General features: G+C 43.8%; 1 protein-coding gene across 9 annotated transcripts in view; it reads left to right on the plus strand.

Annotated features, from left to right (window-relative positions):
* The first annotated feature begins 7 nt into the window (after window positions 1–7).
* Window positions 8–27,656, plus strand: part of DOCK9 (dedicator of cytokinesis 9) — a 311,173-nt gene continuing 283,524 nt past the window's right edge. For 4 of the 9 annotated variants that reach the window (XM_017861984.1, XM_017861993.1, XM_017862003.1 and 1 more), the window contains exon 1: window positions 9–201. In XM_017861984.1, coding sequence (XP_017717473.1) covers window positions 73–201 — 129 coding nt within the window. In that variant the 5' untranslated portion in view covers window positions 9–72. Of the gene's footprint in view, window positions 202–27,656 lie in introns of all 9 variants that reach the window. The other 5 variants (XM_017862012.1, XM_017862065.1, XM_017862074.1 and 2 more) reach the window with 3 other exon arrangements.

Consider the following 27,656-nt stretch of genomic DNA (forward strand, 5'->3'; position numbering starts at 1 on the left):
ACGCACCTGGCGGCCGCGCGGCCGGGCCGGGCCGCGGGAGCAGGCGGAGGCGTAGGCGGCGGGGGCCGGAGGATGTCGCAGCCGCCGCTGCTCCCCGCCTCGGCGGAGACTCGGAAGTTCACCCGGGCGCTGAGTAAGCCGGGCACGGCGGCCGAGCTGCGGCAGAGCGTGTCTGAGGTGGTGCGCGGCTCCGTGCTCCTGGTGAGTGCGGGACGACCGCGGGCTGGGGGAGGGAGGAGGGGGCGCAGGCAGCTGCGGGCCCGGGCCGGGCGCCTCTCAGTCGGCGGGGCTGAGGCGGAGCGGCAGACCGTGCTGGGTCCGCGGAATCAAGAGGTGGGGCCGGCGGGAGGGGGCTGGACGGGGAAGAAGAGAAGGTCCTGGAGGGGTTGCAACTCCCAGACCCCTCCCGGCCACCCAAGATTCTGTCCCCATAGCTGCCCCCTTCCTCCTGGGAAATTTCCGCGGAGTGACGTGGCCCTCTCACTCTTTTCACCCGGCTTTCTCCCAATTTACCTGCTTTCTGTCAACTGGGAAATTACACTCTCCCCCATCCCCTGCATCTCTCCCCCAGCCTCCCTCTCCTCCCGTGTTTTGGAGGGGCACAGGGGAATTGAGATGGGGCTTCCTCATCCAGTCTGCGCTCAGGGTGGGAGATGCCCCTGCGAACCCTTTGAGTGGGCTGAACTCCAGGAGGGAAGGGCTTCGGCATTCTCTCCTGCGCCGCCCCCCCCCCCGCCCCAAGCTGGTATCTTGAAGTTTGGCCGCCTTTTAGGGAGGCTTGGGGGGCATGATGGGAACCCTCGCTAATTTAGCATTGGTGCAAATTCCTGTGACGTTTGGGGGTTCGAAGCAAGCAAAGCGAGCAACCCAAAATGAATCTGCACGTGGCAGAACGTCTTTAGAGAATAGGCCTCTGAGTGTGAGGAAGATGAAGTTTTCTATTAAGTTTTTCACAGCCAGTGCTGGTTCTGCTGTATTTGGAAACGCACTGCAACCCGGTTCACCTGGATGGTGCGGGAGTGGAGCGACGTTTGAGCCGGAGCGAGCTCTGCCAGGCAGCTGGGAACTTTTAGCAGCCCCTTGCGTTGCCGCCGGCATTTGTTTTCTTGAAACGGGTTTGTTTGTGGGTGGGTGTGACTTGTGTTTGTTGGAACAGTGCAAGAAGATGGGCCTTGGAAGTGGTTGTCTGGGCTTTGTGGCGCGGTGTGTTGGGGAGTGTTGGGGCAGAGTGCCGGGCCCCTTAACACAGGGGCGGATGCATCATTTTGGTGGCACATCGTTGCTCTTCCTGGGCAGACACAGAATTGCGTGAATGACGTTTGTGGAGACTGGAGATGAAACTTCGCTGATTTCTATGTCCAATTTGCTCAGTTTGAATTTTCTCTCCATTGCTAGCTCTGCCAACTCTCTGCAGATTCCTCAAACTCCAGTTTGATCCGTAGTAAACAGGGATTTAATTTTTCTATTTTAGGGAAGTCGATTAGGTAAGGAGTAGAGCAGGAGTTGGGAATAGACCAGAGCGTGGCCATCTCTTCCATAACCAGCTAACTTCTGTATGGCTTCCTGCATCTTCCTGACTTTTGCCAGTGCATGTTAAGGATAAAGCCTGCAACTTCTTTGGCATCTTTTCTGTTCTCACACAGAACTTGGTTCCTTTATCTGGGGCCTGCCGTGGTCGTCAGGGATTTGAGGCAGAACAGGAGTAAATAAAGTGTACTAGTGTGCCATAATTTCCAAGGTGCTGCAGGTACTGGTTTAATAAGCCGTGCTGGTGGAGCCCAGGAGTGCTGGTGCAGACGTGGTCCCTGAATATCCCTTTCCTGTCGGAGGATGGCCTACTAATGGTGACCTAGGAGTGTCCATTCCCACGTGTGACGGGCTGCCAACTGTGTTATGTCATGATACTTTAGTAGTACATCCGTTTTCCCTGGACACCCTTATGCATGAAGAGCCAGATGGCCTGGCTGTTGTCTTAACTCTTAGTCTTGTCTGTCTGTGGTCACTTGTCTGACAAAACCTGTGATGGAACAGATACAAAATGCAGGGAAGCAGGTGGGCTTGCTCTGGCATGTGAGGGCGCCTGGCTGAATGGGAAATAGGAAATGCATTGTGATGGTTCTGAATTGCAGAGGGAAGAATCTGGGAGGGCCTAAAGATACTAAAAATTACCCACACACCTCATCCCCCCACCTCCTGCCTGGTACTCTGCCACTGCCTACTTCCTCTTATGGCTCCAGTGTCTGCCAGGGAGCCACAGCAGGTGCACCTGCTGCATAAGTTCTGGCCCGGCTTCATTGTGTGAAGGTCTGAGAGGTGAGGTAAGGTAACCCTGGACTTCTCAGGAGGCAGAGCAGCAACCCATGGTCTGTGAATCTGTCCTTAGATGGAAGTAATTACTCTGCTCTGTGTCTGATAACTTGGGTCAGCGCTAATACAATGCTCACAACATAAATGCTCAATAAATATTCTTAACTAGCTGACTAATAAAGCAGTTCTGCAGATGGATTTAAAAAAATTAAACTACATATGCATTTAATAGCTCTTCCCACGCTTCAAGTATTGATGAGTGGATGGTCATAAGATCAGAAACAATGAAATTAAATAGTTCAGCGGATGATAAAGGCTGCCATTAAAAACAAGCTTTAAAATGTAAACATAATGTGGGCTTACCCATTTTCATTGTTCAGTAGCTTCATTTTCATGGGTTCAGGTTCGTGGACATTTATGAATGATTTTGTATTAATGTGTTTGAAAAGCTTGAAAATAAACATACAAAAAGTAGAGAGAATAGTATAATGAACTTTCATATTTCATCATTCAGATTGAATAATTATCAAGATTTTGCCAAACTTGCTTCATATGTCTCTTCTTCCTATTCTTTTTCATGTGTGATTGTGAGTCCCAGGCCTTATATCATTTCACCTCTATATAACTAGTATACATTACTTAAAAATAGGGTCTATTCTTACATAACTATAATGTCATTATGATAAATTAACAACTTGTTAGTATGCTCTTCACATTTCCCAGATTATTTTTTAAAATCTTTGATTGTAGGCCGGGCTTAATTATAGAATTGTACGAGAGGCCTTTACCGGGGGCGCAGTGGGCTCACTGCCTGGTAATGGCGTCTAAGCAACATTTGGGCGAGCCGAGAAAGGCGGAATACACAAGGTTCACGCCGAGTTCGCGACCCCCATCCTGCTTAACACGGTGAAACCCATCGTCTGCTAAAAATACAAAAAACTAGCCGCGACTGCGACCGCCAGGTGCGGGCCCTGTAGTCCATGCTACTCGGGAGGCTGAGGCAGGAGAATGGTGGTAAAACCCCAGGAAGGCGGAGCTTGCAGCCTGAGCCTGAGATCCGGTCCCTTAATCCCCCCGCCTCCAGCCCCGGGCACAGAGTGAGACTCTGTCTCAAAAAAAAAAAAAAAAAAAATCTTTGATTGTTAGTTTGTTCTAATCAGGGCCTAAAAAAGCTTTGCAGGCCTTATCAGACATGGTTAGCTCTTTCATGAGCTTTAGAATTTTTTTTTTTTTTTCTGAGATGGAGTCTCACCTTGTTGCCAGGCTGGAGTGCAGTGGTGCGATCTTGGCTTACCGCAATCTCTGCCTCCCAGATTTGAGTGATTCTTCTGCCTCAGCCTCCCGAGTAGCTGGGATTACAGGTGTGTTCTACCATGCCCAGATAATTTTTGTATTTTTAGTAGGGATAGGGTTTCATCATGTTGGCTAGGCTGGTCTCAAACTCCTGACCTCGGGTGATCCGCCCGCCTCGGCCTTCCAAAGTGCAGGGATTACAGGAGTGAGCGACCCACTGCGCCCAGCCAGAATTCTTTATAATGGAGAGAACCCTCCATGGGGTCAGGACTTCTGGGTTTTAATCTTAGAGGTTTAGTAGTTCAGAGCATGGGTTGTAAACCTGGTTCCATGCCTCACCAGCTGTACAGTCTTAGGTATATAACTTAACCTTGTTGGGGCTCAGTTTCCTCATCTTTAGATTGGAGATAATAATTATGCTTTCCTTGTATTGTAGTTGGAAGGATTAATTGAGCTATGTGGGTGAAGCTCTTAGACAGTGGCTGGTGTATATTCTACCAGCTACTTAAGTCCCCTTGGACTGTTGCTTAATGTCTCTGAACTTCAGGGTTCCTGCTCTGTTAAATAAGAGACATACTTGATTTTTTCTAGAGTCCCTTATTCCACCAATGGGCTTCTATTTGAAGCTGTTTTTATTTATTATTTATTTATTCTTTTTTTTTTTTTTGAGACAGGGTCTTGCTCTTGTCACCCAGGCTGGAATGCAGTGGCATGATCTTGGCTTACTGCAACCTCCGCCTCCCTGGTTCAAGTGGTGCTCCTGCATAGCTGGGATTACAGTTGCCCGCCACTACACCTGGCTAATTTTTTGTATTTTTGAGTAGAGACGGGGTTTCGCCAATTTGGCCAGGCTGGTTTCAAACTCCTTACCTCAGGTGATCCACCCACCTTGGCCTCCCAAAGTATTGGGATTACAGTGGTGAGCCACTGTGCCTGCCCTTATTTATTATTGTTTTAGAGACAGTCTTTATCTGTCACCCAGGCTGGAGTGTAGCGGCACAATCATGGCTTGCTGCAGCCTTTGAATTCCTGGGTACATGCAGTCCTCTCACTTCCGCCTCCAGAGTAACTGGGACTACGGGCATGCACCACCATGCCTGGCTAATGTTTGCATTTTTTGTAGAGATGGGGTTTTGCCCTGTTGCCCAGGCTGGTCTCGAACTGGGCGCAAGCAATTCCAAACTCCTGGGATTACAGGTGCGAGTCAGCATACCCAGCCCTAAGCTGCTTTTATAAAAGTAATGGAGGTACTACTGGGAACGTTTTTAACTGTAGGAAAAGTAATTTATGATTTTTGGTAATGAAGGAAGAATCCTCACAGTTTCAGAATTAGCTTTCCATAATTTAGAATAGTCAGGAAGGTGGCATGTTCAGAACGTATGCAAGCCCAGAAGAAAAGCTAGAAAGAATTCCCTGAGCAGGGTTGAGTTATGATTACTTTTGGAGCTCCGGAAAGGATTTTACCTCAGGTCTTTCAGACGTATTAAAGATGGCGTCATAATGGCCTAGATCTAAGAGGATGTATTAATACCACTCAAGGCCTGCAAGTGTCTTTTCTCTGAAAGATTTGTGTGAATATCAGGTCACATCCGTTTGCATGGGTGTGCTGACTCTCCTGCACTTGGGTATGAATACATAAGTCTTCTGGCTGCCCGGCTTCCTTACTGATCTTATGTTCAGCTTCAGACTCTTCTTCGATGTCAAGCCCTTGCCAGCGATGCCACTCCACACCCCTTTGAGTTCCAACAATGCAAATGAAACCAAGTCAGGTCGTTGCTAAATTTCACTTGGCTGTTACTGGAGGAGGGCAGACAGGAAGTATGGGGTAGCAATGTTCCTGAGTCTGCCTGAGGCTTCCCGCACTGCCCCGTTTATTCAGCTCAAGATTCCAGTGCTATCGGAGGTAACGTGAGACCCCGGTAGTGTTGTTCTTTGAAATTCTCAAGAAAGGTAAAATCTCGTTTTTGGCTGTAATTTAAAATCAGATGTCAGTAAGCTGATAACTGGCCAGAGCTTCTTTGCACTGTTTTTTTCCACCCCTCAGTGGAGAAAACAGAAATGTCCCAAAATACAGGAAGCAGGGTGGAGGCGCATATCGGACTAGATAATCAGCAGAAGGTTCCACTCCTTTGCCTTCTAGTCCATTTGACTATTAGTAGTCAGGAGGACATTAGTGAGGCCTTGAGTTTGAACAGGGAGGGAAGGAACTGTGAAATCACTGTCCACATTTACTGAGGCCCGACTCTGGGGCAGGGCTGTCTGCTGGGTGCTAAGAACATGATACCACATCAGAGTAGGCCCTTGCCCGTGCAGGGTTTATGATCTAAACAGGTGGACGGGTCAGTCACCTACACTAAGGTGACTAACAGTACTAAGGCGCACTATGGAAAGAGTCAAACGTGTGGTTCAGAGACCACAGGAAGATGAAAGCACAGAACCAGTGTATTTGAGAAAGAATTTGTTAAGAGTTAAACTGGACCAGCCGGGCGCGGTGGCTCACGCCTGTAATCCCACACTTTGGGAAGCCGAGGGGGGCGTGGATCACGAGGTCGGGAGATCGAGGCCATCCCGGCTAACACAGTGAAACCCCATCTCTACTAAAAATACAAAAGATTAGCTGGCTGTGGTGGTGGGTGTCTGTAGTCCCAGCTACTCAGGAGGCTGAGGCAGGAGAATGGCGTGAACCCAAGAGGCGGAGCTTCCAGTGAGCCGAGGTGGCGCCACTGCACTCCAACCTGGGCGACAGAGCAAGACTCCGTCTCAAAAAAAAAAAAAAAGAATTCACCTGGACCTGGAAGATGCAGAGATAAGGAAGACTTTTATCCTTTTTTTCTAGGAAAGAATAAGAAATCGAGCAAATGCTTAGTATGCCCAGGTAGGACCAAGAAGGAGCAGAGCAGCTTGGGCAAAGAAGAGCAAGTTTTTGGAGGAAGGGAGAGAAGTTTTGAAAATACGGTTGCCAACTTTGGGAACAATTTCATTGATTGGCTGAGAACACATCCTGAAATAGATTTTTTCATTTGTCTTTTTTAAACCTATTTCAGGAAAGAAGTTCAAACCAGCCATGAACATATGCTTCCTAGAGAGACCTTCCCTAAGTGTAATCCAGAGAGTAAATAATGTGACTGTTTTCTGTCAGGCAGACCCAAGATGGGAGGTGTGACATGAAAGGGAAAATCCAGTAGCAGGCCTGTGTGTGTAGGCACTTAGGTATCATGAGAGCAGTAGTCGGATATGGTGAGTTACCATTCAGTAAATGGTATTACAAATAATAATGTTGGAGCCGTAACTTATAGCACATACTGAATCAATTATAGTGAAATGTAAGAGTTATTTGTAAAATAAAAGAAACCACATAAAACATGGGCGAATAATCATATAAGAGTGGAGAGGGATATTTATGTATTTATTTATTTATTTGAGATGGAGTCTCACTCTGTCACCCAGGCTAGAGTGCAGTGGTGCGATCTTGGCTTACTGCAACCTCTGCCACCCGGGCTCAAGTGATTCTCCTGCCTCAACCTCCCAGGTAGTTGGAATTACAGGCATGTGCCACCACACCCGGCTTATGTTTGTATTTTTAGTAGAGATGGGGTTTCACCATGTTGGCCAGGCTGGTCTTGAACTTCTGACCTCAAGTGATTCACCCACTTCGGCCTCCCAAAGTGCTGGGATTACAGGCATGAGCCACCATGCCCGGCCTGGAGAGGGATTTTTAAAGTATGAAAGTTCAGGAAGAAACCAGCTGGACTTGGGCTTTGGAGGTGAGCCTTGGCTTTGCCACTGATTGGCTGAGGACTTCGAGCAACATACGTTGCTCAAGCCTTAGTTTGCTCATCTGAGAATTGGGATTGGTAGGTATTATTATCTTAGAGAGTTTTTTAAAAGTAAAGATTAAGTAAGAAAATGCATGTAAAGTAGTTAATAGTGAGTGCTCAGCAAATGCAAGCTCTTATTGTGTTACTAAAGGGAAAGATTGATTATCTTGACTGAATATTTCTGGAGCCAGCATTTATTGACCCACCTATGATGCCCTAGAATGCATCTGAGGACTTCACACACAGGTTAAGTCCCCTAAAGGTCACAGGTGTAGGAATGGGGGCTGGGTCTTGAAGCTGAGCACTATAACTTCACACCCAGAACTCCTAGCCACTCTGCCTGTTGCCTCCCCATGTTAACACTAAACGTATGTCTCTGTAAGTACCATACCGGTGAAAGTCAAACAGTAAGCTTAGAAACAATATTTGCCCTGTAGCTATTTGTCTTTAGAGATCTGTCAGTCACAGTGTTAAGTTAAACCTTTTGCTTGGAGGGCTACCTCATTCTATAACTCCAGGGCCACACTCACATGGGCATAAGCTGTACTGTACAGCATGGAGTGTAGGTTTGATAAGCATGAGATTTTAAAAGTGTACCTGTCATAAAATTGTTTTTCTTTAGCATAAATCTCTCATGTACATTCGTTGCCTGGCTATCGGCCTGACCTATCTGTGTTTAGTCTTTAACATGAACCAGAATGCAGAATGTTAACAGTGGTTATCTCTGGATGTGGGATGATGGGAAGTTCACTTTTTTCTTCCGATTTTCTGTCCTCCCCAGATTTCTACAGTTGACATGTATTACTTTTATTATTTTGGTCAATATTGACAGGAGAAATGATTTTGAGAATGTGCTGTGATCATTGGAGCCCTCAGGGCAAGGCCGCTTAATTCTAAGAGATAGTTCTTTTTCTTCCTGTTGTATATTTGAGCTTCTGCAACTTTAAAAAGTTGCTCAGAATTTAGCAAGTGGTGGAGAGAGGGAGGGCTGGGAGTTTCTGAGATGCCGGAGGCTATTTGTCACAGGCTTTTCCCTTGGCTATTCCCTGGCCTGGGGCTTCTTGGCTCTACTGACCCAGCTCTTGTCGTTACTTCTACACTGGCTGTTTGGTCTGCCTCTGCTTCCTCACCATCCACAGCTCCCTATCCCCGTGACCTGCTTGTGTCCTTAGTGTGGGGCGGCCTCTCAGTGCTCACCCCATACCACTCAGCCCCCTCTTCCCTTCTGTGGAACAGGATTCTCCTGCGTCTCCCCCTTCCTCTCTGATGTCTGTTCCTGTGTCTTCTTCACTCTTTTTGCTGCAGTCACCGCACAGGGGCATTCCTAAAGGGTCTCGTCTCCACCACTGGTTTATAGAATTTAATGTTTTCCCTTTACTCCGAAGGGGGGCACCATCTCATTGCAATTTCCACAGTTTTATCTCCAGTTCTGATTCTCCGCCTTTTACCACACGCTGTGCGCTCCCCGCCCCGCCCTAGACCTGCTTTTCTGTTTTCCTGCCTGACTCTTCTTCTTGGCTGTCCTACCAGCTCCGTAAGTTCAGCATCTATGAGACGTAAATTGCCACTTTACATCCCAAGTTAGGTTGTCCTTTTTGCATTCTTGTTTTAGTGGGGAGTGTCTGTGTTCATCACCAGCTTTGAAACCTGTAACTCCTCCTGCGTCTCTTCTGTTTACCTCCTTTGCCTTCCTCTTTCAAGAACCACTACATTCATTACGTTCTGTCATGAATCAGGCGTTATGGGCCAAGGACTCCCAGGTCTCAGTGGCTTAGAACAGAAAGGTTTATGTCTTCCGCACGCTACCTCTCTATTGAGTGTGGGCTGGGAGCCTAGTTCCATATTGTCTTGGGACCTCAGTTGATGGGACAGCCCCCATCTTGAACGTGGCAGGTCTGTGTGGCAAAAGCAAATTACATGGCAACACTGAACTCCAGGGGCAGGGAAGTACAATCCTTTCTGTGTATCTGCAAGGAGGACTCACATCTTTGGTGAGCAGCACTGATGCCTGCTGCAACCTGGCATCCCCTTTCCTGTCTCCTTTCTTTCCTGGTTTGTGCAGTAGTAGGGTGTATTAGTCCATTTTTGCACTGCAATAAAGACATACCTGAGATTGGGTAATTTATAAAGAAAAGAGGTTTAATTGGCTTATGGTTCTGTAGACTGTACAGGCTTCTGCTTCTGGAGAGGCCTCAGGAAACTTACAATCATGGCAGAAGGCGAAGGGGAAACAGGCACATCTGCACATGGCTGGCAAGAAAGAGGGAGAGCAAAGGAAGAGGTGCTACACACTTTTAAACAGCCAGATCTCATGAGAACTCTATCACGAGAACAGCAAGGGGGAAGTCTGCCCCTCCTCTCACACTGGGGATTTGGGTGGGGACACAGAGCCAAACCATATCATAGGGGATAGGATCCTTCTTACCTGGTTTCTTTGCTACCGTAATTACTCCATCCTTATAGGTTCAGTTCTGAACCCTGAAGACATTAGTATTTCCCATTGCCCTTGGGATACAAACTCTTTCCCTTGGACCATAAGGCTCTCTCCTTACCAGACACCACCCTCCCGTTACTCACTGGCTGGGCTGTTAGATCCTCATGTATTCCAGCCTCTCTCATACTTCAGGAGGTAAGAAGCTCTCACTTCTGCCTGGGATAATAATGACCCTTGGTCACCCTTCTCAGTTGCCAGGCCACTCTCTCTGGCCTTTGAAACTGTACTCATATGTCCTGGCCTATCCACCCAAACTAAAACATGCGCTTCTTGTTCCTTTCTTTTGACCACTTATCACAATTTATTTATTTATTTATTTATTTATTTATTTATTTATTTATTTATTTTGTGCATTTGCTGAAGGTCTTTTCCCTCCCTGTACTGTTGGTTCACCATGGTTTGTTTTCCCAGGGCCTGGCACATAGCAGGGGCTCAGTCATATGTTTTGGATGAATGAACAAACTCTGAAAACGCTACATCTGACTCTATATCTTAATTTTATCCTTTTCTTATTTCCTATTACCTCTACTTTCTCTTCCCTGCACCTATTTCTGTTTATTTCATCCCAGTTTTCCTCCTGCTGCCAGATTAATTTTCCTAATGCACAGGCTCTATCATATCATGAGTTTGTCATTGCTACATATGACAAATTTGCTGATATTCTTGCACATCAGAATGTGTATCACTTTGAGGCTGGTTCTGTGTTTGTTTTCGTTTAGGAAAAGCTGTCCAGATTGTCAGTAAATCCGTATGATCTTTGCATAGGATTTTAAAGCAGCTGCACATCTTGGTACAAAATGTTTAAGATTAATTTCCTTTGTTAGGACCATTTGTTTTCACCAATTCCATAGAGCTCCAGTGTGTAAAAGAAGACACTGATTTAACTCTTGTGTTAAATATTTAGTAACTCACTTGTCTGAAAGAAAGCAAAACAAAACAAAAATACAAGGAATAAAAATCACTGGGAGTGCTGTTCATTCACTGAATAATGAGTTTTGCAAAGAGCACATGGGTGGTGACATTATATTGTTTACACCTTTATTTTCTGTTGCTTTTTTGACTATCAGTGAATTTATCTTATTTTATACTTTTACTTTCTATTTCTTTCTTGGCTCTTTATTGGTGAACTGGTAGCAAGGAGATGTACTATCTGATCAGAACTTTGAATCTTCCTACTTCTCTTTCTTTGAGGTTGACAGGGATAAATACAATTAAGATAGTGCTTGGGTGTGGTGACATTGGAAGACAGGCTGGGCCATGGCCTGTGGTAGAGACTTCCCCACTCTATTGAATGTTAATCTGAAAGTGAATCTGAAAGCAGATGGTCATGAACTACCCAGGGTCTCTATTAAGCCCATGAAGTTTATTTTAAAACTCTTAAAATAGATTGAGATTCAAATTGAATCTATTTGTAGTCTATTTTTTAAAGATTTTGTCTTAACAAAGTAGATGTTCAGTCATACAGATAGGCAAATATTCTAAGGAAAGATGTTTACCATGCTAAGTTAAAAAAAAAATAAAGTTATAAGTAGTGCTGTTGGCCAGGTGCAGTGGCTAACATCTGTAATCCCAGCACTGCGGGAGGCTGAGGTGGGGCAACACTTGAGCCCAGGAGTTTGAGACCAGCCTGGGCAACAAAGTGAGAACCCATCTCTAAAAAAAAAAAGAAGAAGAAGAAGAAAAGAAAAAATTAGCTGGGTGTGGTGGCACACGCCTGTAGTCCCTAGCTACTCAGGAGGCTGAGATGACAGGATCGCTTAAGTCCAGGAAGTCGTGGCTGCGGTGAGCTATGATTGAGTCACCGCACTCTAGCCTGGATGAAAGCGAGACTGTCTAAAAAAAAAAAAAGGCATACTACAGCTGACCTTTGAACAACGTGTGTTTGAACTGCACAGGTCCATTTATATGCAGATTAAAAAATAAGTGTATAGTAAACAGTTTTGGAGATTTGCACCAATTTGAAAAAACTCCCAGATGAACTGCATAGCCGTTGAAGAAATTAAGGAAAAGGTATATCATTAATACATAAAATAATGTGTAGATACTAGTCTATTTTATCATTTACTACTGTAAATGATACACAAATCTGTTATAAAAAGTTAAAAGTTGTCAAAACTTATGCACACAAACACAGACCATACATGGTGCCATTTACAGTCCAGAGAAATGGATATAAAGATGCAACATTAAATCATAACTACATAAAATTAACTACAGTACATATTGTACTACTGTAATGATTTCATAGCCACCTCCTGTAGCTATTGTGGTGAGTGTTGTGTTGTGAATATCTACTTAAAACACCATGTGACACCATTCATCTCCATGTGAGCAGTTCCTCTTTCCATAAAAGAGAACCCAAAAAGAAGAGGAGGCAAAATTTAACGTAAGTAGAGAGTTTATTTGGGCCAAGCTTGCTGCAACTCAGGAGCAAAGGTTCAAATTGCCCTGAATATACACTCTGATTAACAGTAGTTACAAGGGAGTTTTATTTTTATTTTTTATTTTTATTTATTTATTTTTTTGAGACGGAGTCTTTGCTATGTCACCCAGGCTGGAGTGCAGTGGCGCGATCTCGGCTCACTGCTAGCTCCGCCTCCCGGGCTCACGCCGTTCTCCTGCCTCAGCCTCCCGAGTAGCTGGGACTACAGGCACCCGCTACCACGCCCGGCTAATTTTTTGTATTTTTAGTAGAGACGGGGTTTCACAGTGTTAGCCAGTATGGTCTCGATCTCCTGACCTTGTGATCCGCCCGTCTCGGCCTCCCAAAATGCTGGGATTACAGGCGTGAGCCACCGCGCCCGGCTACAAGGGATTTTTAAAGGAAAAGAAGAGGCAGTTTCTGAGTTGTTTACCAATAATTCACATGAAAACAACATGAACTATTGATTGGCTATCTTTTGTTCTTTGTATTACGCATTCTGGGAACATGAAGATAATGGGGGAGTTAGCTAGTCAGGAACCAAATGACTTTAAACAGTTGCCCTTGGGCACAGAGTGGGGTGACCTGAAGTCCCATACTCATGTCTCTTCTCTGGGCCTGCATAGTTCACATAGCTCAGACTGCTCCGAGCTATTTTTCTTTTCTCTCTAGTAAATTGCTTATTGCAGTAAAAAGTGATCTCTTACCTTCTTGTATATCATGTTTAGTGCAATACCATAGACATTGAATAACACCATTGGACCCTTACAAAGTGCCAGCCCTTAACAAAGATCCTGGAAGTGCTCCTAGGAAACAGAGAGAAGTCATGACATTATAAGAAATAGTTGAATTACTTGATATATTTTGTAGACTGTGGTCTGCAGCTGCAGTTACCTGCCATTTTAAGATAAATTAATCCAGTTTAAGGACCATTGTGAAAAAAGAAAAGGAAATTTGTGAGCTGTTTCTGTAGCTGCATCAGCAGGCATAAAAACCTTGTACTTCTTGCAAAATACCTTTTTATCTTGTAGTGAAAATGCAGCTTTTATGTGGGCACAGAATTGCTCTAGAAAGGAATACCTATAGACTAATGACTTGAGAAAAAGTGAAGTCATTATATGACAACTTAAAGCAAAAAGAATGTGAAAGATCTGAAGATGGAGAATCTAATGCCAGCAAAGGCTGGTTTGATAATTCTAGAAAGAGTTTTGGCTTTAAAAATATCAAGATAACAGGAGAAGCAGTTCTGCCAACCAAGAGGCAGCGTACAAACTCCCAGATGCCGTTAAGAAAATCATTGAGGAGAAAGGATATCTGCCTGAACAGGGGTTTAATACAGATTAAAGTGCCCTATTGTGGAAAAAATGCCACAAAGGACATTTTTTAGTAAGGAAGAAAAGTGAGCACCAGGATTGAAGGCAGGAAGGCTTAGGCCAGCTCTACTGTTTTGTGTAAATGCAATCAGGTTTATGATCAGGACTGCCCTTTTCTATAAAGCTGCCAACCCCCAAGCCTTGCAGGGAAAAGATCAATACTAGCTGCCAGTCTTTTCATTGTATAAGAAGACCTGGGCACGGAGAACCCTTTTTCTGGATTGGTTTTGTTACCAGCCATGGGTTCTTGGGCCCTCAATGCAATAGAAATTGACATGAGGCCTAAAGAAAAGCCTTCATTGGAGCTTATGCCTGAGCATAAGGGAGGCAGAACAAGAGAGAGAGAGAGAATTCCTTGGCCAACTCTCTGAGCCTGTAGGGATTTTTTATTAGGCAAAGTGTGGGAATTGACATCGGGGTAGGCTATGCAGGGTGGGCTGGGCAAAGCACGTGGTAGGGTGTGCGGGTCAGAATATCTGGTTGGTCAGAATATCTGGTTGCAATGGTTATCTTGAGTGATGGGCCACCTGGTGGTCTGGCCGGTGGCAACAAGGCTTTAAATCAGTTGGTCAGCATTCCTTCCTGAGGTCAGACACTCTGCAACCTTGATTCCATATTTTGGACCTCCTATGGCCAATTCCTGGAATTCTTTTTCTTTTTTTGAGACAGGGTCTGTTACCCAGGCTGGAGTGCAGTGTTGTGATTTTGGCTCACTGAAGCCTTGACCTCCCAGGCTCAAGCAATCAATCCTCCCATCTCAGCCTTGCAGGTAGCTGGGATTATAAGTGTGTGCCATGATGCCTAGCTCAATTTTGTATTTTTTGTAGAGATGGGGTTTTGCCATGTTGCCCAGGCTAGTCTCAAACTCGAGTTCAAGTGATCATCCTACCTTGGCGTCCCAAGTGCTGGGATTACATGTGTGTGCCACCATGCCTGGCCCCTGGAATTCTTTAAGTAAAAGGCATAGTTAAACATTCTGAGAGCACAGAAAAACAATTTAGAATGGCTGTTTTCTTTGTATGACTAAAGCCTCATAGCATCAGCAAGGTAGTGGTATGGGTTTTGTGATCACTGGGGATGCATGAAAGAATGCTCTGGTGGGGGTGAGCTGATGCCAAACCCCATCTTTAGGTTCCCTCAGTTTCATCAGTGCTTTGTCCCTGAAGTCAGGAAGGACCTTCATAACAACAGAATGCCTTTTAAAGTTCTTTTGATATTATACAATGCCCCTGGCCACCCAGAACACATGAGTTCAACACCAAAGACATTGAAGTGGTCTACTTGTTCCCAAACACAATGTCTTACTTCACCCTCTAAATCAGGGGCCATAAGGACCTTTAAGGCTCAGTGGACACTGTACTTTATGGAAAGGATCATAGCGCTGTGGAAGACAACCCAAATAAAACATCATGAAAGTCTGGAAGGAGTGTATCATTGAAGTATACCGTCATTGTTATACAAAAAGCAGTGAAAGCCATCAAGTCTGAAACACATTTCTGCTGGAGAAAACTGTGTCCAGATGTTGTGCGTGACTTCACAGGATTTATGACAGAGCCAATCAAGGAAATCATGAAAGAGATTGTGGATATAGCAAAAAAGGTGGGGCTGGGGTGAAGGGTTTCAAGATAAAGATCTTGGAGAAATTCAAGCGCTACTGGACACCACACCAGAGCAACTAAAAAAAGAGTGGTGGAGACTGGTGGTGCTTCAGAACTACTGCCCCATGATGAGGAATAAGACGTGGAAGAAGAGGCACTGCCAGAAAAGAAGTTGATGCTAGACAGTCTGGCAGAAGCATTCTAATTATTCAAGAGTGCTTTTGACTTCTTTTATGGCATGAATCTCTTTAAGATACGGGCACTGAAACTAAAGCAAATGGTGGAAGGATTGGTACTATATAGAAACATATTTAGAGAAATTAAAAAACTAAAAAGTGAGACAGAAATTATATATTTCTGTACAGTTATACACCTAGTGTGCCTGCCTCTCTTGCCTCCTGTTCACCTCCTCCACCTCTTCTGCCTTTGCCACCCCTGAGACAGCAAGACCAGTCCCTCCTCATCCTCTTCCTTACTCGACTCGGTATGAAGACGATGAAGTCCTTTATGATGATCCACTTCCATTTAACAAATAGTAAATGTATTTTCTCTTCCTTATGATTACTAATGTTTTCTTTTCTCTAGCATACTTGATTATAAGAATAGAGTATAATAGCAGGGCACAGTGACGCCTATAATTGCAGCACTTTGGAAGACCAAGGTGGATGGATAGCTTGAATCCAGAAGTTCAAGGCCAGCCTGGGCAACATGGCAAAAAAAAAAAAAAAAAAAAAAAAAATTAGCCAGGCATGGTGGCATGCACGTGTAGTTCCAGCTACTCAGGAGGCTGAAGTGGGAGGGTGGCTTGAGCCTGGGAGGTTGAGGCTGCAGTGAGCTGTGTTCACACCACTGCACTCCAGCCTGGGCAAAAGAGCAAGACCCTATATCAAAAACAAAACAAAACAAAAAAACCAGTATAATATAGATCACACACAAAATATGTGTTAATTGTTTATTTTATCAGTAAGGCTTCTAGTCAATTGTAGGCTATTAGCCAGGTTTTTGGGGAGTCAAAAGTTATAGGTAGTTTTTGACTGTACAGGGTGTTGGTACCTCTAACTCCTGCATTGTTCAAGAGTTAACTGTAATATACAGAACTGTTTACTTTTTTGTGAAAGAAAAAGTAATATTTTGTTCATGGAAGAAAGTTTTATGATCTTACAGATTCTAAAGTAAGCCATTCTCTTGTTTCAAGAATAAGTTAAATATCAAATGTTTATTCCCTCAGTTATAAACATAGCAATGCAGTTCTATAACCAAGTTTCTGTTACTAGGGGGATACTTCTTGCCATGGATGGCAGTAGGATATAGTGCATGAGAACTTGGGCTCAGGAGGCTTCAGCCCCAGCTCTTCCATCTGCTAGTTCTGCCTTCTCAGTTTCTTCACCCAGAGAGTGGACATTTTAATTGCACTTACCCCATAGATCTTTGTACTTAAGCAAGCAATTGCATATAAAGTACTTAGAATAGGGCCTGGCACACAGTGAATACTAAGTGCAAGCTGTGGTTATTTATGGGAGCAAGCTAAAGAAATACCGTATAACCCTTTAAAGTGCTGCTTGAGGAGAATTTGTAACACAGGAAAATTATATTGTTGAGAAAAAAAAGCAGTAAGCAGAAGTCTGTGTGGTCACAATTGTGTGAAAACTTTATGTATAAGAAAAATGTTGGAAGGAAACACATGAAAAGATAGGAATATGATTTGTTCTTTATATATTCTAGGATTTCCCACCTGTTTTACTTTCTTAAGTGAATAGGTAATAATCTATTAAGAAAAAGCAAATACATTGAATATTGGAAGGAAAGTTTGTACTACATGTAAGACATTCAAATTGGTATGCTTGAAAATTACACTTGTATATCTTAGTGCTTGTACACATGGGCATTGTGATGTAAAATATGTTCCCGAAGTGAGGGCACACACATGCATGTTGGAAGCAAAAATATTGTCAACAGTTAAGAGCCTTGCATTTTTTTTTTTTTTTGAGACGGAGTCTCGCTCTGTTGCCCAGGCTGGAGTGCAGTGGCCTGATCTCAGCTCACTACAAGCTCCGCCTCCCGGGTTTATGCCATTCTCCTGCCTCAGCCTCCCGAGTAGCTGGGACTACAGGCGCCCGCCACCTCGCCCGGCTAGTTTTTTGTATTTTTTAGTAGAGACGGGGTTTCACCTTGTTAGCCAGGATGGTCTCGATCTCCTGACCTCATGATCCGCCCGTCTCGGCCTCCCAAAGTGCTGGGATTACAGGCTTGAGCCACCGTGCCCGGCTAAGAGCCTTGCATTTAATGCTCATAGAGGCGGGATGCCCCTGTGAAACAATGAAACTTTGCGTTTGACTGTTTTATAAAGTTCTTAAAAAAAAAAAAAAAAAAAAAGGTCTTATCTTTGGCCTCTGGAAAATCTGGTCAGATAGACAGGGATAGTTTTATTATTTCCGTTTCTTGATGAGGAATTAAAGACCAGAGAAATCAAGTGACTTGCTTAATTAAGGTCACCTAGCTATCCTTAACCCTTTTCCTGGCAAGATGGCAGAGATTGTCTAAAAGCGTCAAAACATTTTAAGATACAATTTTGAAGTTGGAGTTTCTTGAAAACTTTCGCCGGGCGCGGTGGCTCAAGCCTGTAATCCTAGCACTTTGGGAGGCTGAGACGGGCGGATCACGAGGTCAGGAGATCGAGACCATCCTAGCTAACACGGTGAAACCCCGTCTCTACTAAAAAAATACAAAAAAAAACTAGCCGGGCGAGGTGGCGGGCGCCTGTAGTCCCAGCTACCCCGGAGGCTGAGGCAGGAGAATGGCGTGAACCCGGGAGGCGAAGCTTGCAGTGAGCTGAGATCCGGCCACTGTACTCCAGCCTGGGCGACAGAGCGAGACTCCGTCTCAAAAAAAAAAAAAAAAAAAACAACTTTCAAGTGATTAACTCGAATCATTAAACATGTTTTTTGGAAAGTACCACTAATTCTCTGGGTTTGTAGAAATGCATGACATGAAAGTGAAATCATATACTTTTGGAGATGAAAGTTATCTTTGGAGGTGGTCTGGTCCAACTTCCTAATTTTGCAGATGAGGAAGATGAGGTCAGCCATGGATAAGCCTTTGTGATCATACAGGTAGTTATAGAGACAAGAACAGAATTGAGTTTGCCGACTCCTGGTCCAGTGAATTTTCCAGTGACTATAGAAAATAATCACATTACTTTGTTTACACTTGTGTGTTGTCAAGTGTTGTTGGTAATCAGATAATAGGAGACTATGAAACATCTGTTTGCACCATGGATCTCCTCCCTGCTTGTATATTTCATTAGTCCAAGCTAGTTTGTTGGTGAAATTCACACTCATGTTTCCACAAGCCAAGAAAGGAGTTCTGCATTTCTGTTTAAGGGGTTTTAGGATGAAAGGGAGAAAGAAATGAAAAGCAAAAATTACAAAATTAATCTAAAAAACGTCTCAGTAGTAACTTATTCATGAAGGAAAAACTAATTTAGTAGTCAATGTTATTGAAGGGACAGAATATCACAGTTTTACATGTACTTTGGTTAAAATTATGATGTGACTTGAGAAAAAACCTTCCTGGGCCCATTAACCTAAAATTTGTTAGTGTAGAATAAGCTCTGTTAATCTAGGTCATTTTACATTTCAGGCTGCATTGCGTTGGCTAAAATAAATATTCAGCTGTAAATGACAATTTTGTTCAAACTGTATTGTTATAGAAAGAGTTGCATTTCTAAGATTGTTTAGAGGACTTATTTAATCTGTCATTCTAACATGTTGTTGTATTAAGTAGAAAGCAGAGTTCCTATGGTGATAGCAGAGGTGCCATAATATTTATAGTAGGTTCATCTGTAAACTATTATACTAGCTAGAATTTACAGGATATTTAATCTCTTAGGTTAACTTTTTCCTTCCCAGGCTTTTACTGTGTTCATTTTGCCATTTTTATTTTCCTTCACTATTCTTTTAAGAATCTTCTTTGTTATTTTTTCCTAAAAGATTGAAAGTAACTGCTGTTAAATGATTTCTTTTTTTTTTAAACTGAAGGATGTACATGCTTAACTAATTTCTGTGGAGTTTGTGAAAAACTGATTGAGGTATTAGGGTTTTTTTTGGTTTGTTAGTTTTGTTTTTTTTGAGACGGAGTCTCCCTCTGTCGCCCAGGCTGGAGTGCAGTGGCGTGATCTCGGCTCACTGCAAGCTCCGCCTCCCGGGTTCAAGTGATTCTGCTTCAGCCTCCCCAGTACCTGGGATTACAGGCGCCCACCACTGTACCCGGCTAATTTTTGTAATTTTAGTAGAGACGAGGTTTCTCCATGTTGGCCAGGCTGGTTTCGAACTTCTGACCTCAGGTGATCTGCCCGCCTGGGCCTCCCAAGGTGTTGGGATTACAGGTTAAGCCACCACACCTGGCCGGGGTATTATATTTTTAAAGGGACTTTATTAGTTCTTCACTGAAAACTCAGAGGGGCAGAGATTCCTGACAGTGCTGGTTTCTCCTGGAAGTTACTAAGCACATTGGTGTTGAGATTTCCGTCATGTGTAAGAGGTGGCATGAGAGAAAAAGGATCACCAATAGCAGATGAGGGTTTCTTGAATTGAGGATAGTCATAGTTGGTGATTCCATATCCTGGTCTAGAGTGTCAGTGCTGGGTTGGGAGGTGGGGAGTTGAGGGTTATGGGCTGTGGAGAACCACATGTGGGGTACTGGGAATGGGTTCTTTCTGTAGGCCGAGGGAACTCCATTTGAGGGGCGAGAGTTTCAGAATAGCTCCCAGAATTTGAGAGAACTACAGATGTGTTTTTCATGGCTTCAGTTGTTAGACATTGAGAAAAAAAGAAAAAAAATCTTCTATCCTCACAGTGTGGAGTCTTGGCATCTTGGATATCCTCCACCCTGGGCAGTGGGCCCCAAAGCAGCCCTACCTCACAATCTCCTGGGCAACTTATTGGGAGAATCAGCATATTCCAGTGACATTGCATTTCAGGTCAGGAAAACGGGATTTTGCCCATACTACTTACTCCTTTATGGTCTTGGCCTGGTGCCTATGGGTGGCACCTGCACAATGGAGAAGTCACTGACCAGCCTGGAGTTGATTTAAGCTGCAGAGTTGATTCCTTTCTGACCATATCATTTGGTTTTGAGTCTGGCCTGGTGCAGACTTGGAGCTCACTTCCATCAGCAGTGACCTTTGGGAGAGGAGGGGGCAGAGGCCAGATGGAATCCAGTCTTCTCTGCTGCAGGCTTCCCTTGTGATCTTTTTCCACATTCTCAGGCCAGGGCGTCTTTCCCTGGAATTTGGAGAGGATTCAATGTCCTCTTTTAGTTGAGGATCTTAGCAGATCTTGAGTCATTTTTGAGTTCTTAATGATGATGTTAGCAGAGAAAATGCAGTGCTGTTTGAAGTTTTAAAGCTGTCATACCTTAGTGTTGAGTAGGTCTCAGGTTGTCACTGATAATTCATTGACTCAACAAACACTAAAGAAAGGTAAACATTTGGTGAAGACACTATCCTTGTCCTCAAGGAGCATGGAATCTGGAGTGGACAAAGGAACACAGATGGGACCCAGGCAGCTTTGGTGTTGAGGTCTTCTTTGAGGGTCCTCTGCCTCTTGGCTATTTTGCTCCTGGAAGGAAGAAGGAAGGTTGTGGCCAGTGCAGGTGGAGTTTGTAGGAAGGTGTCAAGACTGAAGTCAGCCTTCTGGGTAGTAGAAACATACTGGGACTTACTTATCTATTACACTCCTTCCGCGTGTCAGAAAGGACATGTAATGTGCCTATTACTTGTGGGAGTAGTGATAGGATATTTCTCTTGTAAAGATTCTGGGTAGTGGCAGAAGAAATGACCATGAATGAGATGCATGCAGTGAGAATTGTGGGCCAGGACTCCAAGGAACAGGCTGGAGAGATGGAATGGGAGGTCTTCTATTTTTTGGTAATGTAGCTATTAACATCCTAAGGACTCCTAAAATTAGTATTTTGTAGCTGTATGCAGGTAATTTTATTTTAAGCTAACTGGGAAAACAGGGCGTTTAAGAGATTTATTTCTCTTGGCGTTTAGAATACGCTCTGCAGGTGCAAAGATCCCCAAAATATGCAAGGATTTGGATCTTGATGATGTCCTTAATTAACCCCAGAAGCCATGTTAAGCTTCTTAAATAATATAGTATATAAACATATTAAATTTATGTTAGGTAACATAGTATATTATTATAGTTCTTTGTCTATCATTGTTGATACAGAATTGAAAATGAAACCAGTTTTCATTAGAATTGAAAATGGAATCAGTTTTTGTGGAGTTCTAGATTAAAAATAATCTGAAATGATTGTGTGTACTGGGCATGAAAAGAAAATTCAATCTTTTTTAAAGCTCCATGGAACACAGATTTGCATGGCACCATTCCTTGGGGTTTTAGTGATTGTAAAAGATGCTGAATACTTACCTTGGGGGCTTTTGGAAACAAGGTGACATTCTGCTGATTTGCAGTGGGGCGAATGGTCATTGTTTCTAGAAAAACACCACTTTTGAGTGCTAAGAAACATGCTAAAGTACTGAAGTTGGTTCTTAGGTAAAGATGCGTACACTTGTGTTAGCCTTGATCTTTGTTTAGTTTTATCTTTTTTACTTTTGCCGTTCAGGACCTGTGTGGGTCATGTTAATCTCCTGGGTAAAGACATGAGCAAGTATTTATTTGATTGGCAAATAAATAAGCATGCACATGTATTTTATGGATGCTTGAAAATTGTTTCCCACATATGTCTGAACTGATAAATTTTAAATTTCACACATGCATCAATTAAGTGAGCACATTTGTTGAGTCCGAACTATGTGCCAAGCACTGTGCTAGGTGCTTTGAGGAATCAGGATGAGTGAGACAGATCCTGTCCCATCTTGCCGACTGACTAATAGGAGAAAGAAGATTGCAAAATTAGCTTCATGTACACCTAATAAAAGATTGTATCATTGGAGAGTTATAAGTAAAGCGTTAAAGAGGCCTCAGGAGAGAGATTACCTCCAGTGGAGGGAATCAGAAAAAAGGTAATGAAGGAAATGTGAGAGATACAAATGATTCTAGATAGAGGGATCCATAGGAGTGCAGGCCTCGAGGAAGGAAATCTTGGGGTGTACTTGGGAAACAGTGAGTAGCGGAGTCTGATGACATGTAAGGAGAGTTAGAGGTACGCAGATTCTGGTCACCCAGGGAGTGAGGAGGGTGGACAAGGCTAGGCTGTGGAGTGTTGACTTGATTCTTTGTTGTGGGTTTTCGAGCGGGAAGGCCTCAAGATTAGAACTTTGCCGTGGGAATACAGTGACTGTGTTGTCAGAGCTTAGTTGCTGGGGAATGGGTGGGGTTAGAAAGCTGGGGGTTGAGGTGTTACTCAGGAGACTTTTGCCGTAATTTAGGCAGGAGGTAATGAGGGCATGAAGTAATGTGTAAGTTATGTGTAAGAAGTATTTTGGGATTAAGCTGATGTGTATTTGAACCTGATTAGATTAGGACATACATTTATTCAGTGCATTTTGATTAATAATCCTCCTTCCTCCCACCACACAGTGAGCTTGGAGCTCCCTGGCCAGGTGAGGTCAAGAAGCAAGCGGCATTAACTATAGCCTTAGGTTTCAGCCATGCCTGACCGTGGCTGGGAGTGTGGTGATGGAGAAACCTGAGAACACCCAGTCCGTTACACAGGCCTTGAGGAGAGTGTAGAATTTATCTGGTCCTTCGCTTTCAGATAATTTCAGATAAACCATTGCAGACAGAAGAAAATCTCATCTCCCTTTATAAACCACGAGGAGAGAAACGGATTAGCAGTGAGCTATTAGGGGGCCTTCATTTTTTAGCGAGTGTTTAGGGTAGAACATACAGCTTTAAAAACCATTTATCTTGTCCTCTTTAAAATACTCAGTCATAATCAGTGTGCTTAATCATGAGGCCCCCGACCAGCTGTCTTCTCCATCACTGTGTCTTCAAAGCTGACATTTTGACTTCATACCAGTTTTCAGGAATGTCCTTTCCACGTTCCCCTTTGATGGGAAAATGAAGCCTTTAAAATGGTAAGCTCATAAATAGTTATTTAGAGAGAGGATATAAAGTTAGGTAATTTATTTTGTTATGCTTTTTTGAACATTTTGTAGTTTACTTTTCCATGTGAGAGAAAATAAATGTGCAATGGGGGCCCCGGTTCATTTTTAGCTGTGAACTTCTTTCACATTTCCAAATAAAAGCTCAGTCACTGCATGGATTGATAAATTATAGATGGAAAACTGCTCTCAGTTTTCCTCCTCTTAGATTTCTTTGCTTCATGTGACCATAGATCTCTCTTCTCTTTGAAACTCCACCTTCCTTTGGTATCCAAATACTGTCATTGCCACCTGTTATTTATCGATATAGTTACGGCAGTTATAATGACAAGGCTTTCTGTGCATCCTTCTCTCTGTTTCATTATTTTCCCTTTCAGCTTCCTATTGTGGCCATCCCCTAGAAAATGGGGACCTGCTGTTCTCCTTTCACTTTCAGAGAGTTGAGCTACTGCCTGTGTTCCAGTGACTCATTCCTAAGTCTTGATTTACATCTTTGACCAAGACATCTGTGAGGGTCAGGAGAAAGCTAGCTGGTAAAGAGAGAAGATGAGAGAAAAAGGTGGAGGATAAAGGAGAGTTTACTTCAAATGGAAGAAGATCTACAGGTCTTAGTAGAAGGCTTCAGAATAGAGAAGCGTAGGAGGTGAGGCCGTGAAGGTGTTGAGCCTCCGTTTCACGTTGGAAGGGAGTGCTCCTCAGCGTGAAACCTGCAGACGGGTCGGTCTGTGAACTGTTTATAACTGACCTGTGACAAGAAGAGTTGTGCTTGAAGATGAATGGAAAAAAAAACAGTTGAGAATTCGTATTTAGAAACTTTTAACAAATCGACAGGGTATCTTTAAATCTGTTGAATCTAGCAAAAATTTGGGGCTTATATTTTGTATGTCTTTGTTTTTTATTTCATTTATTAGTAAATGTCATGATTATTTGTATTTTATAAAAGTATTCATCCCCAGTGGCTTGGAGAGAAAGAGGACCCTCACCACACATGGTTTGAGAGGCCCTGTTGTAGGCAAGTGAAGATGGTAGTTGGAGGATGTTTCCGTTGAAGTGGTTGGTTTGGGCCCCAGAAACCAAGGGGTGTCAGGTTGGGAGGCATATGGATGCTCACCCGAGGCAAAGGGAGCCCTGATGACATGGTGTCTGGTGACTTGTGGGAGTTGCAGGGTGGAGGAAGGTGTTTGGCCCCCTGGGTACCCACACCCAGGTGAGGCCTAGCCCCAGCATTTGGTAGGAATGTGTGTATTCTCTGCTGGGTGAGGCCTTCTAGGCTGGGAAGAGTTCCCCGCGGTCTGAGTAGGGCTGTAGGGCTGTCACCAGCAGTGTCGTTTTGGCTCACTGGCCATGAATAGAGTGTGACATCTTTCAGTATGCCCTAGGCTTGCTTTTCATCGTGCGTTTGTCCCTGTTCTTTTCTATCTTACCTCTGTCTAGACTTACTGCACAAGCCTTCCTGTTGGTTCTTTTCCTTTGTTTCTTAAATCCTTCTCTAATATTCTGACACAGAGAGTGATTCCTTCTGTTGCTGGCTTTCCTGGACCTCTTGTATTCTGAGTCTTGCGCCTTCACATGGGTCTTTTCCTAATTCTGTCCCTTATCTGACAGTGGCTGGTTTATCATGACACCATCAGATGGTGTCATGATGGATGCCCAGCAAATGGTAACACCCGCAGAGTAGATTTGGGGACCCTGGGCCAGCAGCTCCATAATTCTCTCTCCCTTTTCTGCCAAAGAGACAGGATATTAAACCACTGAGCTGGCGCGGTCCCGGGCTGCCTGCCAATGGAATATTTGGGGAGAGAATGGTGCAGCTTTTGTTTCTCTTGCCTTCTGTGGAGCCCTGGGGTGGATTCTGAAGGGATGTTTTCCCTCGCAGGAGTAACCCATTTGGTATTGAGAAAGCAGGAAAGCGAGTTTTCCTGTTACGAGCAGTGAACAAAAAGCAGAAAAGCAGGCAGCGGATGGCGATATCCTGTTGTAGAAGGCTTGCGGGAGCAAATGCAGACAAGTGCCCCTCATTCTTTCCGTGTCTATAAGGAAAGCCAGGAGATGGGAGGGAAATCGGTTACTTTGCAGGCCACATCCAAATGGTTTTCCTTTTATTTATGGTGCTTAATAAGGAGGTCATAAGTGGATGCTTTGTGATTTAAAAACTTGTCAAACCAGAGATCTGTAACACATGACAAATGAGAAAAATGAAATAGATTGGTGGGGTTTGTTTTCATATTTGTTTCCCATGAGGTCATTCAAAGTTTGCTTGGGAGGGGCAGTGAACTGTAAAAGTAAATGTAAACTTTATACAAGTTTTATTTATTTTAAGTTTAAAATCACTTAAAGATGGTAAAATTCCTGCTGAGTTAGATCTCTAAGAAGTTGGCTTGTCAGATGCTCTTAGGGGACCATTCTTCGGTATATTTTAAAATGAACTAGGGACAGCCATGGTGGCTCATGCCTGCAATTCCAGCACTTTCAGAGACCAAGGTGGGAGGATCACTTGGGCCCAGGAGTTCGAGACCAGCCTAAGCAACATAGCGAGAGCCCGTCTCTACAAAACGTAAAAAAATTAGCCAGGCATGGTGGCATGGCGACTGTGATTCCAACTAATTTGGAGGCTGAGGTGGGAGGATCACTTGAACTTAGGAGTTAGAGGCTGCGGTAAGCTGTGATGGTGCCATTGTACTTCAGTCTGGGCAACAGAGTGAGACCCTGTCTCAAAAACAAAACAAAAAAAAAAAAAGAAAAAAGAAAAAAAAGCTTTTTCCTCTATTATAACTTGAGCAATACATGTTTATTATAGGAAAATTAGAAAACATTTACAGGCAACCAGACAGTACCGGAATTGGATAGAAAGGCATGGAGGTGGAAGATGAGAGTGGTGTGGTGAGAGGGAAAAGGAAGGTCACCTGGGAGCAGTGGGGGTGGGGAGAGGGCCAGGGAAACCTCACTGGGATGCTCAGGGCCCCAGTGAGCTCCCCTTCCTGGGAAGCTGCCTCACTTTGATACCACACCTTCTGTTGTGACTTTGTACCCTTTGACGCTGGCTTCCCCAGTCTGCCATGGGTCTGGACCTGATCATTCCAGATTTGCTTGGCACTAGAAAACTAATGGCAAGTTGCAAGACCAGTTAATTCAGTGCATCTCACATCTTGTTAATCACAGGGAGGGAGTGCTAGGCGAGGAGGGTCTCTAAGACAGGCAGATTTCTAACAGTGAGTGTTGTGTGTGTGACTCTCTGAGAATCTTGGCTGTAAGGAAGATAGATAATATTTTTTAAAAGATGCAGAAAAGTAAAATAAAATGTCTTTTTAGGGGAGGAGAAAGTGTACAGCAGCCCTTGCCACCCTTCATTGTCTTTTTGACCCTCATGTTCCCTCAGTGTCTTGCCATATTGACAAATGCTTAGGTGTTCTGTGAAGTGAAGCAGCTTGGGCTCACTGTTTTATCTCAGTAAACATTTATAGAGCAGCTGTCAGTAGAGTATACTTTCAGTCAGCTTTAGCTTATAAAGATAGAGAGATCCTTAAAAGGCAAGAGATTAAACTGCCTTGAGCTTTTTTGTATCTGTGAAAACATATTTACTGTCAAATCCACTAGTTATTTTACTATAGGTAATGTAGGATTAACATGTAAAGGGAAAGTGAAGGCTCAGACTGGATAATCTGTTGATTTTGGTAACTTGTTTATTTAACATGTATTCACTGAGTATTGTTACACACCAACCACTCTGCCAGACCCTGAGGATAGAGCTGTAAATGGGACAGACTCGGCCCTGACCTTGCAGACCTTACAGTCTGGTCAGGACCTAAGTAGCTGATCAGACAGTTCCAGTATAGTGGGATCAGGGATCCAAAGATACCCCAGACAGGATACTGCCGATGTGTGGGGTGCCCTGTGATGATATGAGAGAGATACCTGCTTTGGACCCAAGGAATGACATCTTATAAAGACAGATATTATAAGATACCACGTCTGTTACTGTCATGTTGGTAAGGACGTGGAGATATTTGAACCCTCATACATTGCTGGTGTTAAATGGTGCAGGCACTTTGGAAAACAGTTTGGCACTTCTTCAAAAAGTTAAATATAGAGTTACTTGACCTAGTTCTATGACCCAGCAGTTCCACTCCTAGTTATATATCCAAAGTAATTGAAAATATGTTCACATAAAAACATGTACTTGTGTGTTCTTAGTAGTATTATGGATAATAGCCAAAAAGTAGAAACAATCGAACCAGGCACAGTGGCTCACGCCTGTAATCCCAGCACTTTGGGGGGCC

This window comes from Rhinopithecus bieti, unplaced genomic scaffold, assembly GCF_001698545.2.
Source record: "Rhinopithecus bieti isolate Rb0 unplaced genomic scaffold, ASM169854v2 scaffold_2254, whole genome shotgun sequence".
In the NCBI taxonomy this organism is placed as follows: domain Eukaryota; kingdom Metazoa; phylum Chordata; class Mammalia; order Primates; family Cercopithecidae; genus Rhinopithecus; species Rhinopithecus bieti.